Below are 19,255 nucleotides of genomic sequence, written 5' to 3' on the forward strand. Positions count from 1 at the left end.
AACCTGGGGCTTGCAAGAGTAAAATAATTTCTCTTATGTTTCAGCGTTGGCAGCTTGCAGGCAGCAGGCACAATTTCACTCTTGAAAAATTAAATTTAAAAAAAAAAAAGAAATCCTTAATTTTTTCAGTGCCTGAATAGAATAAGGGGAAGGAACTGTGTAGTTGTCGCTACTCAGAGCGACAGCCACGGGGCACACGCGTTACAACCGCAAACAAAACGCCTCGTGCTGCTCTCGCTGTGGCTCTGCAAAGCCCCCCTTACACATGTAAATTATTCAGGAAAGGGAAATTTCGTTACATTTAAATTAGGGCTCTCAGAAGCTGCCACAACCGGCCACCCACACCCTGTGAGAGGAGGCGACCCTCCTCTCACAGAAACGATTAAGTAGCCAAGTGGTTACAATTTTTGCAGTTTTGGGATGAAATTTGGCCATCAGGCTTGCAGAGGGAACCTTGCTTTGGTAAGATAATTAACAATTCTAAGTGCAAATAGACTTCCTCTCTTCCAATTCTCACCCAAGATGCAAAAATAAGGATCCGATGCACCTTCCAGAGCTGTTCCCAGGCAAAATCCGAGTGCAGACAGCAATCTTAAAATCAGTACCTATAATCTGAAGCAAAGTTTGGAAGAGGTAAACCCAACTTTGGATTGCTTACGTGGTTTCTGGCTGGTCTCTGTGTGGAGGGACACCACATAATGTGAAATGCTTTCCTGACTGCCAAAACAGTTGCTCCTAAATCGGCATTTCTAGCAGAGGCAGTAGTTTTTTAACAGCTTTCTAAAAGGGTTTTTACATGTTCAAACATCAGCTCACAAGAGAAGTTTTGCACAAGAGTTCTTTGTGGCAGAACCGATACTCTGAGCCCGCTGGAGATATTTACAGTTCATCTTTGGTAACAGAAATCGATTTCATCAGGAACAGGCCCTGCTAAAAAGGTGCCTCGTATTTGCTTACAAGTTCTCTGGTGGTTCCCACAGCTCCAGGGATGACTCAGTGCTGTGGTAGGGACGTTACCACAGTTGCCAGGGGCTGCACCTCCTGGGAGTCCCAAAACTGTCTCCCTGCTCGACCACCCAGCCCCTCCAGAGCAGGCAGAAGTTGCTGCTGTGCCCGAGGAGCAGAGCAGCAGGGTCAGCCCGGCGTGATACAACAGCTCTTGGGCAGGGTGATGACCTCAAAGAGGCCAACCCCCTTGATGAGAGGGTAATTACTGCAGTAACACACACGCTGTGTGTCTCCCTTTTTCTTGTGTCTCCTCAGAAGGGCTGCATGTAGAGGTTTAGGATGAGAGCCCTCACTCCAAGCACCTCCCAGCACATCCACGGGCTTTGCTCTTCCTGAGGCCAGACCCAGCCCCTCCAACACGCCCAGAACGACCCCTCAGGCACCAAACCCAGCTTGGGATCCCAGGCTCTGCGCTGTGTCCATCCTCTCCCTCCTGGAACCCTCTGCCTCATCTAAACCTGCTGCTAGAAGCCATTTCTGGTCTGATAACAGGTCAGAGAGGCAGGAGCACCACGATTTTGTCTACTGCAATCAGTTATAGAAAACACCACCTTACATTTCACCCTTCATGTCCTTTTCTAAGCTCACCCATCTCAGCTCAGGTTTGGTTCCCCCCCCCCATAACACACACATACTTCTAATCCTTCAGGCAGTTTCCCCAGCCAACCAAACCTGCTGTTTTACCTTTTGGTATAAAGCTGAGCAGCTGAAGAGAGATCTCTTGATCCAGAGAGGTCATGAGAACCCACCTTCCCCCCTGCCCAGCTTAGCTGGGGTCTGGGAAGCTCAGAACCCCAAAACCCGGGTTAAATCCTTTCAGATAAAGGTGGGGGCTGCTCAGAGACCAGGTGTTGTGACTCACACTGATTAGAAATTAGCCCTGAAACAAGGACTGGAAAAGGGTGCATCACCTAACCCTGACCTTCTGCACAAACACGCCCGACGCTGGAAGGTTTGAGAAAGCTCCACCAGGTTTTCCAAGCTCACACAGGCTTTTTTTTCTCCCCAAGCTCACAAGCTTTGTGAATCAAGCATTGCTTGCTGTGCAGCAGATCGGCGCCCAAACCCCGCTGAGCTCCGGGGCAGGATGAGCACGTGTCTCATCCCACTAATTACCCAGTTTGCTAAATTTTCACAGCAGGTTTAACGCAAAGCCAGGCCTTGGAGGAAACGTTCTGTCTCGCTGAAGCAGTGCTGGGGCTGTTTGTATACACCAAGGGACGGTTTTTCTCTTCGCTGGAGTGGAACGAGCCTTTCCCCAGGCAAAGGGGAAGTGCCACCTCCTCCCCTGCCCCAGCTGCACTGTCGGATCTCTCCGAGCCGAAACCGAAAGCGGCTCCGTTCCCGCCCAAGGAAGATAAATGCTGCTACCACCCAGTGGAAAGTCAGCTCACAGCCCCTGGTGCTTCACAGAACTTCGCCCAAGTTTGCAAAGACTGATCCTGAACATCCCTAAGGAGCCACAAAGCTTCTTCCCCTTCTTAGCTCGTCCTTGCAGACGCAGTAATTCTGAAATCTGGACACAAAGACCTAGAAGGTTTGAATGCTTTTATTTGAATCTTTATACAGCGATACAAATTATACAGATTTGTTACAGTACAGGTTTTGCAAGGGGTTTATAGAGGTACTTGGTGAGTTTTTGGTTCATTTAAAAGAAAGAGGCAGATCTCGGGAGCACGGTGACATGAACGAAACAATCTCGTGGCAGGAAGCGAATCCCTGCCACGGGGAACACTAACCTGGCTGAAACCTACTGGGCAGAAAGGTGGTGGCAGAGTTCCCGGCAACAGCACCCCCAAAACATCAACCCTGGGGTACTCTGGAGCTTTACACGGGAATCAGTGAGTGTACAGGTAAGTCCTCACAGCCCTTGGATGCACTTTGCTGCAGAGGGGACAGAAATGGGGGGAGCTGATGTCACACTGAGCAGGAGATGTCACAGGACAGAGTCACTGCCACGAGGGAGGAGGAAACCATAAAATGCCTGTGATTTAGCCACTCAAACAGGTACAGTGAGATGAGGAACACGATCTCAGACTGACCCCATGACACCCCAGGTGCCACCGGAACCCGAGTGCCCATTTCTTGTGCCCATCTGTGCTGGGTTCCAGTGGTCAGACACAGGAGGAGCAGCAGAGCTCCCCTGCAGTCCCTCACACCCGGGAGAGGTGCCAGCCACACGCCCAGAGTTTTGGGAGTGTTTCTCCAGTTAGTCCAGAACACACAATGGCATCAAGATATTGCTGTTCCTAACGTGCATCAGGCTTGAGTCGAGTGCCTGGCACTGAAGGATTTAAGCCTTTCAGAAAGCAGGGTCAAAAATATGATTACACCATCCTAAACGTTTTGGTTTAACACTGTATAGCGAGTGGTACCCCGAACAACAGAATAAATTACACATTGTATAGAGAAAATGTATGCACCAAATAAAAGATGGCTCTCTACCACTTTCAATACACTTGGTTCCTGCAGTGGTTAAGTGGCTTTTGAGAGGAAGGAGTCAGCTTCCAGATGAGAAAATTCCAGTCTCAGCTGGAAATCAAATTCCTCTTCAGCCACAGGAACTCCCCTTTCTGAAAATTTAGGACAAGCAACACCTACTAAATTTCATCCCGAGAGTCCATCCCAGAGAAGCCCTTGAGAACTACAAAGGAACTGATTCTAGGCTGGAATACACCAGGATGGAGGAGCAACCCTGTTCTTCCAGAGCCTTTGTGCTCATCTGGTAGTGAAACACAGAGACCATCCGAATGCAAAACATAAAACACAACACTGATTTCAAGCTGAACGTTAACAGCTCATCACCCTCCTTCCTGCTGCCAGTGGGAATAACCAGGAGGCAATAATTCCACGCAGGGAGAAGGAACGAGGGTGGGACAGAAAACCTGTGACCGAAGCCAACCTGGCACACACAGCCTGTGCCCAGAACACACCCGGGGCAGCAGGGGGGTTCCTGGTGAAGTCACTGCAAGCAGCTTTGCCCAAACCAGGCAGTGGCACACGGGCTGCTCTGGAAGCTGCATGTGCATTCCAAGGTTTGCTGGCTTTAGCATTAAATCTTTCCTACAAAAGGAGGGATTGCAGTATCGCAGGATTTGCTCTAAAACTCTCACCATTTTATCATCTTTCCTGAAGACAAGTCAGCAGCCAGTACTACAGGTAGCAAATGCTCCTACCGGACTGTGTGCCTAAGTCAGGATTGAAACTATCACAGTATTCATAAAACAAGTACAAAATAACAGCATCATCCAAAACTGCCCTGGGACTGCGAGGCTTGGCCACAGTCCCCATCACCACCAGCCCTGGGACACCTGCAGAACTTCAGAAATTCATGGTCAGCGCTGGAGACTCTTTCAGTAGTGCCAGCACATCTCAGGAGCAGGTGAGCAAGTTGTTGCTGCCCCAGGAAGGCCTGTAAAGCCACACTTGAGGGCATGAATTTAACGTGACTCTACCATCACCAGCCTGTCATTTGAGTGTGTAAACATTCCTCCACCTCTTTCTTCAGCCATCAGAACCACCCTGATGGCCACAAGCACAAAGAGCACCCTCAGGAGCTGCTCCAGGCTTGCACAGCCCAGCAAGTCAGCAATGCCCCCGGGGCCAGCACTGAGTGCTGTCCTGAGGACTGGGATGAGCTCTCCCAGGGGCCTTCGTGGGCTTGGGAGCTCAGTGGAGTTTCATTTTTGGTGGTTGCCAGGGAGTTTTGCAGCACATTAGAAGCTGCTGTTCACTCCTGCAGTGTCCCACAGCTCTTCCAGACACCCACCTTCCCCACCTGCAACCCAACCGGAGAGACACACCAAAGCACTTCCTGCAGCAGCAAACTCAATTCCAATAACTGCCTGCTGCCTTCCTACCTTCAGTTTTTATTTTTCTAAGTTTAAGCTCCAAGAAAGCTCTGCACAGCTACTAGAAATAACTCAGTGAGAACATGAACAGCCAGAGAGTGAATGATCTGTTTGCTACGCTGCTGGTACCTGCTCGGTCAGGGCTTTGCCATGCCAGGCTTAGCTTTAAGCTGCAGAGAAAGTTGAGCATTACAGGTTAAACCTCAACTGCTTTTTGCTGGTGGGATGGGGAGAACATAATCTTGCTTCCTCCTACAGAACCGAAATGCCACACCCACATATTAAATACAGTTGTGTCAACTGTTGACACAAGGTGGTTTGATGGGCTTCTGTGGAGGAAAACGTTCATCAGGTTAAAATTTGGAAGGAGGGAAAGAAAAAGGACTGGAGGAGTCTGACCCTGAGCTGCATGGGAAGCACAGTGTGGAATGCTCCAAAGAAACCATGAATGTTTGCGCATGAAGAACTACAAAAAGGAAAAGAAAAGGTGCTTAAATGATGTTGGGATCAGGCTGCATTCACTAGTGGGAAACCCTTCACCAAACCAATATTGGCAGATACAGAAAAAGATTTCCAGAACCAAGATGAGCCATTTGCCACCTCTCTCACAAATCAGGGCTCCTTTCCTGCACGCAGGGGTGAAATCACTGCTTCCACCACTGGGTTTGACAGCCCAGCTGTGGCAGCAGCTCCCCCAGCCAGCCCTGCCCTTGCACACACACCTCGGGTGGGGTCAGGGAGGACACCCAGAGGCTCCAGAGCAGGGCTGGGACTCTGCTCAAGCTGTGCTAGGAGGTCCAAAGAGAAGGTGGACTGAGTAGCCAGAGGCAAGAACTTCTCATCCTTTCAGGCCATGGAAAGCAGTAAAACCAGCAGGGAGGTGAGAGCTCACTTCCTCAATAAAATCATGGCTCTACCTCTTTTAACTTAGCCTGCAATAAGCACGTATTTCAAAGCCACAGGGCAACAGTGCCTTTAACTGTTAAGTCTAATGGAAAACAGGTCAGTTGGAAAAGTTGGGAGAAACCCAGCCTGTGGGACACAGCAGGAGGAGCTGTAGCACCCCCAAGTCCCACCTGGCAGCCTCAGCAACGGCACTGAAGTGACACTGAAACCACAGAGTAAAGAACTCGGGCTCATTTCCACCCATAAACAATTTTTACTTCACTGTTCCAGCACTGTTTAGATTAGATTCCTCCCCTTTATCTTTTCCTCTTCCCCCCTTATTTTGTATCAGAATGGCTCTGGTACAAATTAACACAATATTTGAAAACTGAAGGGGGGGAAAACATGCTAGAGCAGACTCAAATAAAGACCAATCTTAAATATTACTTAATGTTTTCTTTTATTTAAAAGATCATTCACAAAATACCATATCCATAAATTTATTTTGTTATGAAGCAGAATGTGTTAAGTGTTTGGAATTCATTTCTTTTTTTTTTTTTCCTTTGTTTTTACATTTAAAAGTCAACTGTCTTGACTAGAGGTGAGTTTTTATATGGGAATTTGTTCTTAAAATCTTTTCCACATTGAAGATGTAAATAGATCAATTATTGGTTTGGAATACAACCACACAAATGCATGTCTGTCTTAAATTAAGTATTAGTGTTAGACAAATGGTTCTTATCTCAGAAGCAGATTAAGTGAAAGGCAGAAGGAAGGAAAGAGTAGTTCTGTAAATTGCTGGGACTCTGACTTACAACAGGAACTTTTAGGGAAGAAATTCATCACTAGCAGTGGTGCTGGTAGTGGGGCAGCCATGCTTCCAAACTCCTCTTGCAAGTGCTCTGGGGTGCTGGCTGTTCTAGCTGAAGGCTCTCCCCACTGGCATTGGGAGCCCAAGTTTTTCCCATGCACTGGACACATCCACACCTCAGGTTTTGGTTTTCAACATTAATGATCTCTCCTTTTGCTCCAGCCTCCCCTCCCTCCTCCCACACAACACCGGCAAGAAAGTGAAAAGAGGTGCAGCAACACGAGATGCTTTTTACCCAAACTTCTACAGGAGAATCTAAAGCAGGAGGATTTCTAATCTGCCCACTCTCAAGGTATTCTAAAAGCTGAGGTCCTAAAACTGTACCCCACTGGGCAAAGAAATACAGGGGATAGTGGCGATCAAATACTGCGTGGCAAAGTATACACTCCTTCAACAAAAATAAAAAAGTCAATTTTATTGGTAGAAACTTCATTTAAAAATTTACCAAACATGTAAAACCCAAAAAAGTAAGCAGAAAGAGCCAGTGAGCAGTTGTGCTCAAACAGGCACGTTTTTGCAGCACTAACCTTGAGCTCAGAGGTGTAGTAGTATCGTACCATTTGGAAGTCAACAGCCAGCAGGAAGAGGCTGCTGGCAGAGGCTTTATCCAGACTGATTCCACCAGCTATTCCCAAGGCTTGCCAGGCGAGGCATCCATTAAACTGATCCCTCCTGGCAACCCCTGTGAAAGGGCAGCTGCCCCCCCTTAGCTTTACAAGGGGCTCTGCTGTGAACAGTAACTATCACCAATTGTCAGAAATGGTATTTCACTGCTTGGTTAGAACTGGACATTTCTCTGTTCAACTCATCTGGACTCTTCAGTTTTCCTCTTCAGAGCCACAGCAATACAGAACGAGACATGCAGGTCAGAAGAGGAGCACTGAGAAGTAAAAGGAAACGATACAGGGAAATAACTAAGTCTAACCTGTGCTTCTAAAGTAAAACAAACCCAAAAAGGAAGAAGTGAAGCAGCACCTTTGTCCAGAGACCTCCACGCTCGTGGAAGCAGCCACACTGCCTTTTCTACTGGCAACTGTGCTGCTTGGAAGGAAACAGAAGAGGGAAACTCAGCACAAAGCAGGCACTAGATACAGCAAAGCCAAGAACGTACTAAAAACCACTTGTTAACAGCTGACATGCATTCACAAGCTCTGTGTTTTCGGTTTCAAAGAGGACAAATACCAGATGGCAGGAATGGTAAACTGCAGGGTTGACATTCCAGCAGAGCTAGTCACTCTGTACTGTCTTGCTTTTCCTCCCGCCTCCCCATTCCCTCCCAACCCCAGACTCAGTCGTGCTCTTTTACTACTTCCTCCCGGGGCTTGGCTCCGCCGAAGATCGCAGAGTTTGGGTTGGCTACTTGATTGAGGGGAGTATCGACTGTTCGAGGTTTGAGCTGCAGTCGGGGCCGCTGTGCTCTTTCCTCTGAAAGACAAGACATTCCGGGGCTCAGATCCGCCTGCCAAGGGCAGGAGCTGCCACCTGATGGAGGAACCACGAGAGTCCCTCGCGAGGGAAGGCTCAGTTGAGGTAGGAGTTTACCTTCTGTTGGCTCTCTGAAGTCCATGGAAGACCCACGGAGGGGAGGCCCATCTCTGAAGCGACCGGTGCCACCACTCCCCATGGAGGCACCCGGTGGTCGCCGGTCTCCAGGGCGGGTTCCTCTACCCCGACCTCCCAAGAAGTCGTCGTCTTTGAATCCTGAAGACGGAAGACAGTGGGTTTAAAGAGTGTATTTTGCAACGTTTTGCATCTAGACTTTTATCTGGATGACTGGAAAGCCCCGCCAGTCACTGCGGTCAGTCCAAGGTGGTGCACTGAGCCTTTTGTCTGCAGACAGATTTGCTTCACAGAGGTCTAACACATTCTGGAAGAGTCACTCAGATTCCCTTTGAAACCAAGTACACTATGCCAAGTTCAGAAAGTGCTTTATCCACTTAGAGGCTTATTGGAGTGTTGGAGAGTGGGTCAAGTGAGCTTAAAATATGAGCTTCAGCTGCAACTTCAGACTGTTAACACCATTAGCTGACTTCAGAGACAGCACTACAAGTACTCAGAGTACTTCTGCAGCCAGAAGATCCCACTGGCTGCAGCCTTAGCATGAAATCTGCAGGAGCAGAGCAAATGGGGAAATAGCTGGGGAGTAGTGAAATACACAGTCCTTACAGAACAGAGTAAAACCCCAAGGCTTTTTAGCTGTACCATAAAGTGACAAGGCATTTACTAGACTAGTTAAAGGATTGGGGGGAGGGGGTATCAGATTTTAAACTGTATCAAAAAATCAAGAACCGTCTGTCACTGACCAGAGTTCCAGTCTGTACCAGTGACTATCCTGGAATATCTCTCCAAGCCCCCACTGCCTGCATTGAACTGGAGGAGGATACTTCAAGTTAACAGCACAGGGAAGGGAATATAGTCAGATTTTCAGAAGCTGCCTGGAAGAGAAAGTTGTTTGGTTCCCAACTGAGATTTTCCTTTCCACTCCAGTATTTGGCAGAGTTGCAGAGCTGTCCCTTACTTACTTCAGTGCCAAACAAACCATCTTTAAAGACTTGATCCAGGGCTGTACAACCTGAGAAGAAAAGCTTCTGTAGCAGCTAAGACTTAAATGCTAAACTCTTGGCTCACGAATCGCTCGTCCAGCATTTAACAGGCTGAAGTGAGTCCACATTTGGAGAAGCTGCCAAGGAAGGTATGAAGCTGTGGCACCAGAATGCTTAGCTCCAAAGACAGGTTAAGCACAGGGCTGTAGCAAGCTCCTCTCTCCAGCATCACACTTCCCATCCATGCTGGTGGCAAGGGCACACTCTGGCACTGCTCGCTCCTACATCGTCCATTCCACTCACGCAGAGACCAGACACTGCAAAGTTGCACTTGCCAACATCTCCCCATCAGAAAATGGACCAAACCCACGAGTTCAGAGGACAAAAGCAATTCTGTTAATGCCACTCTGGATTCTAATAGGGAGGAACTGACTGGAAGGCAGGAGCAAACCCGGTGGCTCTGTCACTACCTTGCACTCCAGCAAGCTCAGTCACTTGCTGCAGCTTGCATTACTGTAACAGGTCTAAAAGTTCAGGAATATTTTCCATTTAGAAGTATTTTAGAACACTAATCCATCTTTGGAGAAGTCGGTTTCTGCAGGAATACACATAACATGTCACATCTCCCTAAGAAGGTGAAAGCCTCTGCTCTGAAGAAGGATCAGCCTTTCCACGTGATTTGTCTGTTTCTGCTACTATTGAGAAATTTACTCAGCCAGATATTTGAGAAATGCTTAAAACAGACACCAGGGGCTACATCTGGACAAGTATTCTGTCACTTAGGGTGCTTTCACAGAATTTACAATCAAGACTCTCTCCTCTGTTATGAGGCAATGGAAGATTCCCCCTGAGGAATCCCACCACAGCTGCAGGATGTCCAAGTGGGAACATACAGTAGATTCAATCAAAGCAGTACTGGGGACAAATGAAAATGAGAACATTTCGGAGCCTTTTAGGCTCCCTCTCTGTATAAGTGTGAATACTGGTACCAGAATTGAAGTCATCTCTGGAATCCCATCCACCTCCTCTGGATTCTCGGGAACCTCCTCCCATTCCTAGGAAAAAAGCCACAATTGTGTTCAGATCTGAAGCTGTGGGAAAGACTGGGCAAGGGGATACCAAACCACCGTTTCAGTCCTTCAATGTCCAAAGCCATGCTGCTGAAAAATCCTTCCCTTTCAGTACTACCAAGTTCCATTGCACAGGAACAAACAGTCAGTTTAAATGAACCAAGAATAAATGGTCAGAAAAGTTTCCCTATCAGACATTCAATGGAAACCTTTAGTGAGTCTGGTTCAACCAAGCTTTAACTACAGCCAAGCCTCTCTTCACGCTGGAACTGGAGACACAGCCCAAAATAACTATTTGTCTGCTTGTGCTTACTCACTTTTCTTACATCATCATAAAATAGTAGCAGATCAGACTGCTGGGCTTATGATTGTCCTCTGCAAGACACAGCACGTTATTAGGGGTATTGGTCTCACTTCCTGGGCTAGGAGTGACAACACATCCAGCCTTTGGACACAAAGCACAGCTAAATTCCAGACACCTCAGGAGCGGCAGCAACAGCTGGTTAGAAACCTGTATGTGCCAAATTTCTCCTTGCAATATAATTTTCATGTTCACTTGCATGCCTTGTCTTAGCATTAGCTCAGCACCAGAAGACACAACTACAACCATTATATTTGAGAAGCTACTTAGAAAAATGGAAGTCACCTCTGTCATCGGGCCCGCCACCTTTTCTGAAGCCAAAGCCACCTTTATCCTGTTTCCTGCCTTCTGCTATGTCCACTCGGAGTGACCGGTCACCCAAGAGCTGTTAAATCAAGGGGAGAATCCATTCAGGATGTAAAAAGAGTTTTGAGACTCATGCTTATCTCTGATGTCACAAATTAATTGCAAGAGTACTTACTGCACCATCATACGTAAGAGCTTCCTTGAGTGACTCCACCTCATCGAACTCTACGTAACAAAATCCTGTAAAACACAAATCTCGAGTTAACAGCACTTTAAAGGGCCTTTGTAAGAAGCTGCTCCTCCTGCACATCTGCTAACGGTGTCCCCTCTCTTTCCAACTTTGCTAAGTGCAAGATGCATTAACGCTGAATGCATTTACCTGTGCCTGTTAATGATGGGGCAAATCCTGGAACAGAACTCTGGGCACTGTGTGAATGCCAAGAGTCCTTTTCCACAGTTCTCATTGCAGATTAGATCTGTCTATACCTTCAAACAATTGTTTAGCTGAACGTTGACACTTGTTTCTTAGTATTTTTTGAAAACAAGTTGGAATACCTCCTTGGCCAGCAGTGTGATTTTGTGTCATCATATTATTTTAGTGGATTTATTACTTTTCAAAAAGATCCTCTTCAAGTTAAGCCTTTTCCACCCCTAAAGGTGGAACAAAGGGACAAATATAGTCCCTTTTCACTGGCCAATTCCAGTGGAAATTAGATTTACATCCTCTGAGAGTTGCCTGAATGGTTTATCTACTTGCTTTTTCTCCCTGTCTCCTAAAAAGGGACAGAGCTGAAGCAATGGTAGCCTTCTGAAGTACAGAAAGATTGTGTAAGTACTCAATGCTTAAGGTCACGGGTCTTAAATGGGTCAGACACTTCAGCTCTGGTAGAATTCGTACAAGACAAACAAGGTGTGAGAAAGTCCCTTTAGGGCAGGGCAAATATTGACTCCTGTCACTCAGGTTGTACTTTAGGATGTACTTTGAGATGATGAAGTAACAGTGAATCTTGTCCAAATGAAAAACCTGCATAATTCAACATAAAGAGCCCAAGATCAACTGTGCTTTAGACTGCAATTCCCCACTGAAGTGGCTTTCTTTTCTCCTCCCAGTTCTCCATCTGCAGCTGAACGAGGTGGCAACACTGACCTTTAAATTTATCTGTTTCCTTGTCCCTGACTAGCCGCACGCTCCTGATGCTGAGATCCTTGAAGATGGCATCTATGTCTCCCTGGACAGTGTTGAAGGGCAGATTTCCCACATAGGCTGTGAAAGGGGGTTCTGTTGGCAGCTCTTTATTTCTGCGGGAACCAAGGCCACCACCACGAGACCTGTTGGAAAAAGCAGAGTGCCCTGGAAGTGACTCCCAGCACAGCCAGTCTGTGGCACTGCCTGCAAGGGGACTGTCACACAGCTCGGGTAGTTTGTCCAGCCCTTTGCCTGCACCTGCTACCTTCACTCCTGGTCAGCTCCTTTCCACTGTTACCTGCTGCAGTACTGCCATGGAAAAAACCAAATGAACAATGTACTTAAATGCATTAGAGGAGCTCAGTAACAAGGTGATGAATGAACTTCTTCAAAACATCCTAGACTGGAATGTCAAGAATAATTTATAGCAGTGAGGAAATACTTGTATGGCACAGGTTTGTCACTTCATCCTGACACTAAGCTGGATCCAATGCTTTTAACTAAATAGTATATTCTCAACACCCACTCCCCAATCATCTGAATTATTTCAGATTTAGCTTAAACGGAAACACCTTCTCCTAAGTCTGAAGTCGTTGTCATAACTGTCACATACCTGGACTGGAATGCTTTGAATCAAACACACAATAAAAAACTTGGTTGAGCAAGGGGTTCTAAGGCAGAAAACCCAATTTCAGTGCTGTCTGGAGTTTAGTTCTTCCTTTGTGTCATGAATTAAAACAAGGTGGTCTTTCCCTGTCTCATCCCTCAGTCTCAGTTAAGCTCGTGGCTTTGGGGGCTGAAGAGCTAAAACTGTCTAAACTAAACTGTCCCAGCTAAATTCTTTACTGTACCATTTAACACATCTGTGTGTGACTCCCTGTAGAGCCAAACCAACTTGGATCTCCTGGACAGAGAGCAAGGTAACAAGACTTTAACCTGAAGATAAAGCTCTTGGACTTGCAGACTACAGGATGCCACTGGTTCCAACCCCATTTGCCTCCCTCAGCAATCCCTGACCTTTACTTGGGATGCCTCCCTGCTGCTCTGCCCATCTTCCCTTTATCACCTGCCTTCTGCTGGGCTTTGCTCCCGTTTGTTCCCTTTCCCAGAGGCTCCCTGTGCATTTAAGAGCCCAGTGGAACACAAGCAGTACTAAAGCAGATTTGCCAATGTGACATGGACCAATTAGACTGCTGCAGAATCCTACCTAAAATCCAGGAGGTCAAACAATTTTATTATTTCCTTTTATTCTGCCTGGTTGCACCCAGCCAGAAAATCCATTGGGCCAGCAGGGTACTTGTCAGTATTTTTCCTCATTCCAGAATAAATATTTTATTGCTAATGAATCGGATAATGCATTAAGCTTGAATAAGATTCCTTAGCTCTTCCTAGGTGAGCCTGTCATTTGTGCCTTTTTATGGCAGCAGCTCCATGCAGGAATCATTTATCACCAACATTACCAACATGCTGCTAAACATGCTTGAATCACAACCTACATATCTTTAATTAGGGTCCACCCAGGTTCGTATTTTTGCATTTTTGTCAATATTCCTCATCTGCCTTTGTCTCATTACCAAGTCAAAAACATACTGGAGAACTAAAGCTGTAATCTTGGTGCTGTGAATGCACAGCAGAATTAACTTCAGACCAAGTTTTAAGGAGGAACTCCAAGAAAGCTGAGTTGCTCTTCTAAATAATTCCATAATATGTAGACTCAGCTCCGTGTCTTTGTCCTTAATTCTCATCTATGGCATAAAGAACAGCTATTAAAATATACATTTAATTTGCAAACAAACAAACAAACAAAAATCAGTGCTCTATAGGAACATCAGAATTGCCCCAGCTGGGTCTCAAAGGGGCATCCCCTCCTTGAGCACATTCTCAGCAGGTTCCTGAGCTGCCAGTGACCTCCTCAGTGAGCTGATTCACCCAAAAACCCGCCCTGGAGCTGAATCCTCAGCCAGATCAACAAGGTGATCTGGACAGCTGCAAAGAGCACTGTGCCAAGATGGGAAGAAGGAGGAGAGCAAGGGCTGGAATCTCAGCTTTCCTCAGCAACCCCCACTTGAGCCGCTCCAAGAGCCACACCCGCAATCCCCAAAAGGATTTTCTGCCCCACAGACAAACCTCATTTGTGCCACAGCACAGCAGAACTTCTCGGGATGCCAGTGTGCCAATCCAGGCCCTGTTGTGAAATCTGACTGATTCTGAGTCAGGAAATGGACTATTCTTTCTGAATTTGATATGAAGGCCTCCGTTATCAGACACAGAACTATGCATTTGGTATCTCAGTTTCTGTCTGAGGAATGGGAATGGTCAGTAAGTTCCAAACTGCTTCCTACTGAATCCAGAGTATAGAAACACTAAAACTGGTTTTGTGCTTCCCTGCATTTTTCCAATACTGAAACAGTGAAATAAATTAAACAAAGGGCCGACTTCAGTAACCAAACAATGAGATTGGAAGAAGATTCTCTCATTTACAACAGAATACGACAAAAGTCAAAAAATAATTGAAAACATCTCTGGACCGAGTGAACTGGGTCACACCAGCGTTGAATGAATATCTGCATTTCCCACTCAGTGTAACTTGCTCAGACACAATTAGGTAATAATTATGTCATCTCAGTGTGGGAATCTGAAAGACAGGATTTGATTTCCTTTCCAGAAAACCAAGGCAAAGAGCTGAAGAGGAAAGTTTGCTTCCAGCAAACCCCCCTGTGACTGAACTTACCTTGTGGTGGGCACAGTTAACGAGGTGGAAGAACAACTGAGCTATCACCTGGAAGCTACACTTTTGGAAAGTTTAGTTCTCTCTCTAGAAAACAAGATCTGCCAAAAGTTCAGAACAAAATATATTGGAATGCCAGTTTGGGAGTGCAAGAGCCTTTCCCTGGGGATCAACACTCAGGATTTACCAGAGGCAAGAGCCTACCTGGATTTCAACATTAGAGCTTTGCTGGGGCACTGCAAGGACCAGCAGGATGCAAGTTCTGCCAGGAGCCTCCAAGACCACAGCTCTAAATTCATAGTCCATTTATTTAAGCAACCCAGGACACCTCTATAGCATCAGATGTCTTCAACAAAAAACCTCCCCAAGGCTCAAAATTAGGAGATAACAGTGGATGGGTGAGACACAGGACCCACAAACTGCCCCAAGGACAGGGACTAACTCTCCACTCTCACTGAGCTGAGCAGCATTTCAGCAGAGAAATCTTAACCCTTAGTAAGGTGCTTCAAGCCACACCTAAATAAACCACCCAGCAGCAAGTCAGGAGTGATAAACAGTTCCCTTCAGCTCTGCAGATGTTCAGAGTTTCAGCTAGGCCTCAGTATGATTAATTGCAGGGGGTTGTGTCGAATTTTGGGCTCCAAAACACATCCCAAAGAGCCTTTACAGCAAGTTTCTTGTAATTCATGTCAGCAGCATGTTCTTCATCTGGAATAAAGGGACCTGTGCGCCCCATAGTGTTGTGCTCCAGCTCTGAATCAGAGCACCACCAGACACAAGGTGTAGCCAAACACTGTCTCATCACCCCACAGTCACATTCTGGTGCTCCTACACCATAATTTTGAAGATTATGAGAAAGAGGCAGATCTCACATATGTTAGAACCTGTTGGGCACTGATTTCCCATCTGTCACGCTGAAATCTCACTCTCTGTACACACCAAAGGTTATGCAAAATGATACTTTTACGAAAACTACTCTATCTCAACTGAGCTTACACTATTCTTACACTCCTAGAGCGCCTAAAAATGAGTAGGAGCCACTTTAAATGAACATGGGACTCTTTAATCAGAATCTTCAAGAAGAACAGTCATGTTTTCATTAGACTTCACATATTACAGGACTTTAGACAAAGTACAGAGACTTGTTAAGATCTGAAATTGTGAGTTAGCTGTTAGTAACTTATTAGCAACAGTATTAAATCAGATGCAAGGACAAGTTGCACTCTAACATTAGTAGTGTCTGAGGCTTAAAACTGCAGCTAAATCAGAATAAGGACATTTTCTCATCTGTAAATGCATCCACTAATCTGCAGGATGCCTTTAGCTCACCAAACAGGGATCCAGGTGTTGCCTGAGAGCAAGGTGGAAGTTCTCTGTGACAGAAATCTGAATGTGAAATAGCATTTTAACTGTAATTTCATTACTTCATACAACGTGCCTACACTGACTAGGCTACCCCGTGCAGCAACATCTGCATTTATGATGTGTCAAGTGCCACTTTAGGCCACTGGCAAGGTTATTTTGTTACAGAATTTAAAAAAGAAAACAACAGAAGTGCAAGTGGCTACATCAGCTGTTTGCCCCGGGACATCTCTGCATTAGACACAAAGGGTATCTGTGCATGAAAATGAGCTTGAAAAGCTTAAGGGTCAGAGAGCTTTCAAAAACAGGAAAACTTACTGCTGTTCTAACCCCAGCAGCAGCTCGTCCCTGCTGCCCAAGGAGCCTGAAATGAAACCAGGTTATTCCTCTAAGAGCAGGAAAGGACACGAACAGCGTTAATCAGGAAACACACCTTGGGAGATGAGGTGATACAGTAACACACGTGGGAAGATTTGCCCACCAGGAAGTTTATTCCGTGTTTTTATGCCCGCTGTTTTGTTTTGGTGCAACAAAGAAACCCACGGTAGCACCAACCTTCGAAAAGGTCCATTGTTCGATCGCACCTCTCTAACCTGATTCAAGACAAACTCCTAATTGCTGGTTATTGTCTCCGTGGCTCCTCCCCTACGCGCGCTCTCCAGCAAGGAGACAGGGACGAGCCCTGTCCCTGAGGATCGGGGGTTTGGAGTCGGCACCTGGACCCCAGATAACGCGGGACGGCGGCTTCTCGAGCGGAGGCACCACAAAGCCCTCCCATTTCCTCCCTCCTCAGGCACCTCCACAGCTCTCCCCGCTCCGGGGACGCTCCCTCCGCCCCTCCCGGTGCGCGATCCCCTCCCGGCCCGCCCTGGCTCCGGCCCAGCACCTCCCTAAAACGCCGCTCCGCTCGCCTGCGGCCGGCGGGATCACCAACACCCCCACCCCTCCTCCTCCTCTTCCTCCTCCTCCTCCCGCCCTTTCCCGGCGCTCCCGGCCCCGAACCCTGCGGGGCTCGCGGGGGGCACGGCCGGGACCCCACCCCCCCCGGGACCCGCCGCACAAAGCGGAGCGGCCGCGGCCACGGGAAGGGCCCCGCAGCGCCCTGGGCGGCCCCCGCGGCTGCTCCCCCCGCCCGCCATCCCCTCACGGCGGGGCAGGCCGCGGCCCCGCCTCGCGCGGCCGGGGGGCGCGGGGCGCCGCTCCCCGCCGCCGCCCCCGGCGCGGGGGGAGCCCCCGGGCGCGACCCCCGGCCCCGCTCACCCGCGGCCGCCGCCGAAGCTGCTGTAGGCCCGGTCGTCGTAGGGATCGAAATCCGCCATCGCCGCCGCGGCCTCGTCCCCGTGCGAGCGTGACAGGACCGCGCCCGAGGACCCCGCAACGCTTATATACGGCGGCGCGCGGGCCGGGGCTGCCCCGCGCCGCGCCTGTCGCCAGCTCTCCGCCCCGCCGGGGCTGCCCGTGCTGCTGCCTGTGCGGAATCGCGGCGGTGCCGGGACGGGGATCGGCCCGGGATGTGCCGAGGATCGGCACGGGAACTGCCCCGGGATCCCCCTGGGGTCTGCCCGGGCTCGGCCCGGGGGCGGTAACGCTTCCAGTGGGCGCGGGGCGCTCGGTGCTGACACGAGCCCGGCCCGCGGCGCTGAGGTGGTTTCAGCCGCCCCGGTGGGTCAGGCACTGCTTCACCTGTGTCCCCAAGCATCCTGCTCTCCCTGCCGGGGGGAGCGGGGCAGGGGGCGCAGTGATCGTGGAGGTGGATCCTGCTCCAGGGGTCACGTTCATCCTGTAGGGATCACAGAGATGGATCCTGCCCCAGGGGTCACATTCACCTTCTGGGGATCACAGTGATCACAGGGGTGGATCCTGCCCTAGGGGTCACGTTCATTCCCTGTGCTCCTGTGGTGTGCACGGGAGCCTGGCAGGGTGCCCACACCTCGTGTCCCTCTTACCCTGCACGGCTGCCGTGCCCTGCTCACCCTACAGGCTCTGCCCCCACTGAGCCTCGGGGGGAGAGGATCCAAAATTCCCTCCAGAACTAAGAACCCTGGGTGAGGGGAGCCCAGGGATCCCTCGGAGCAGGAGAGGGATGAACGAGTCCTGCAGTGGTGCTGGGCTGACGGTCAGGGAGGGAGCATGGCCCTGAGGGAAGCGGGGTTGTTGCAAAATGTGAAAGATTATCTGAAGTAAGAATGTTCTTTGATGTAAGATCTTTGCATGCTTTCAGCCTCATCAGCAAGAAAAGAGACCGAATGAGAAGAACAGGCAGCAGAAGCATCTCTTACTCAAGGGCATCCTGGAAGCAACAAGCCTTAAGGATGTATTAAAACAAGATGTTGATGTGTGTCTACATATACATTGCTAACTTGGTAAAATCCTCCAGGTCCATGTATCCTATAGCTGACCTATGTTCCTTATAATACTGAAAATCACGCCTACAGGTCGAAAAGACCCTGCCCAGGTGAAGACACGTCCCCTGAGCATGTAAAGAGGTTACCTGGGGTAATGTGACTTGCATGAAAATTACTAATAAATCATAATAGTCGGGATGTATTTGGAAAGTTACTAACTGAATGTGTAAATAAGGGCGCTAAAAAGTCTGGTGCTTGTGGAACACACCGACCACGGGGGCTTGCGCAGCTCTGGAATAAATAAATGTTGTGTCGTTATTGGCCTGTTGCACAGCGGGGAAACGAACTTGGTTTTGTGGGATGAGGGGCTTATTATAGGGAGCGGGGCTGTGAGGGGAGTGAGGGGAGCGGGGCTGAGGGGCAGCCATGAGGGAATGGGCTATGAGGGAATGGGCTGTGAGGGAATGGGCTCTGAGGGCAGCAGGGTGGCCATGAGGGAGCGGGCTGTGAGGACAGCAGGGAGCGGGCTGTGAGGGAATGGGCTGTGAGGGAATGGGCTATGAGGGGAGCGGGCTGTGAGGGAATGGGCTCTGAGGGCAGCGGGGCGGCCATGAGGGAGCGGGCTGCGAGGGAATGGGCTCTGAGGGCAGCGGGGCGGCCATGAGGGAGCGGGCTGCGAGGACAGCGCGGAGCTGCCGGGCCCCTGAGGCCGCGGCTCTCCCAGCAGCCGAGCCCGTTC

The 19,255-nt window shown here is 48.8% G+C and overlaps 1 protein-coding gene across 2 annotated transcripts; it reads right to left on the reverse strand.

Moving 5' to 3' along the window:
- Window positions 1–6,185: 6,185 nt before the first annotated feature.
- Window positions 6,186–17,563, reverse strand: EIF4H (eukaryotic translation initiation factor 4H). 2 transcript variants are annotated; one of them, XM_027882077.1, is made up of 7 exons: window positions 17,432–17,563; window positions 12,043–12,224; window positions 11,071–11,135; window positions 10,875–10,974; window positions 10,148–10,213; window positions 8,158–8,316; window positions 6,186–8,040 (listed from the first exon to the last, which is right to left on the reverse strand). In XM_027882077.1, exons 1-7 carry the CDS (start codon window positions 17,488–17,490, stop codon window positions 7,904–7,906), a joined length of 768 nt encoding a protein of 255 aa, XP_027737878.1. In that variant the 5' UTR covers window positions 17,491–17,563; the 3' UTR covers window positions 6,186–7,903. The 2 variants fall into 2 exon arrangements, with proteins under 2 accessions (XP_027737878.1, XP_027737879.1); XM_027882078.1 differs by lacking the exon at window positions 10,148–10,213 and having other exon boundaries at window positions 17,432–17,562.
- Between the last annotated feature and the right edge of the window lie 1,692 nt (window positions 17,564–19,255).

Source organism: Empidonax traillii, unplaced genomic scaffold (assembly GCF_003031625.1).
Source record: "Empidonax traillii isolate 1590-97213 ecotype Southwest subspecies unplaced genomic scaffold, ASM303162v1 scaffold101:size1699134, whole genome shotgun sequence".
Lineage (NCBI taxonomy): Eukaryota > Metazoa > Chordata > Aves > Passeriformes > Tyrannidae > Empidonax > Empidonax traillii.

Coding starts and splice junctions, on each gene's coding strand:
- EIF4H (XM_027882077.1), bottom strand. CDS start 17,490: ATGGCGGATTTCGATCCCTACGACGACCGGGCCTACAGCAGCTTCGGC. Junction 10,975..11,070: donor CTCTTACGTATGATGGTGCA/GTAAGTACTCTT, acceptor TTGATTTAACAG/CTCTTGGGTGACCGGTCACT. Junction 8,317..10,147: donor CAGAGATGACTTCAATTCTG/GTACCAGTATTC, acceptor TTCCGTCTTCAG/GATTCAAAGACGACGACTTC.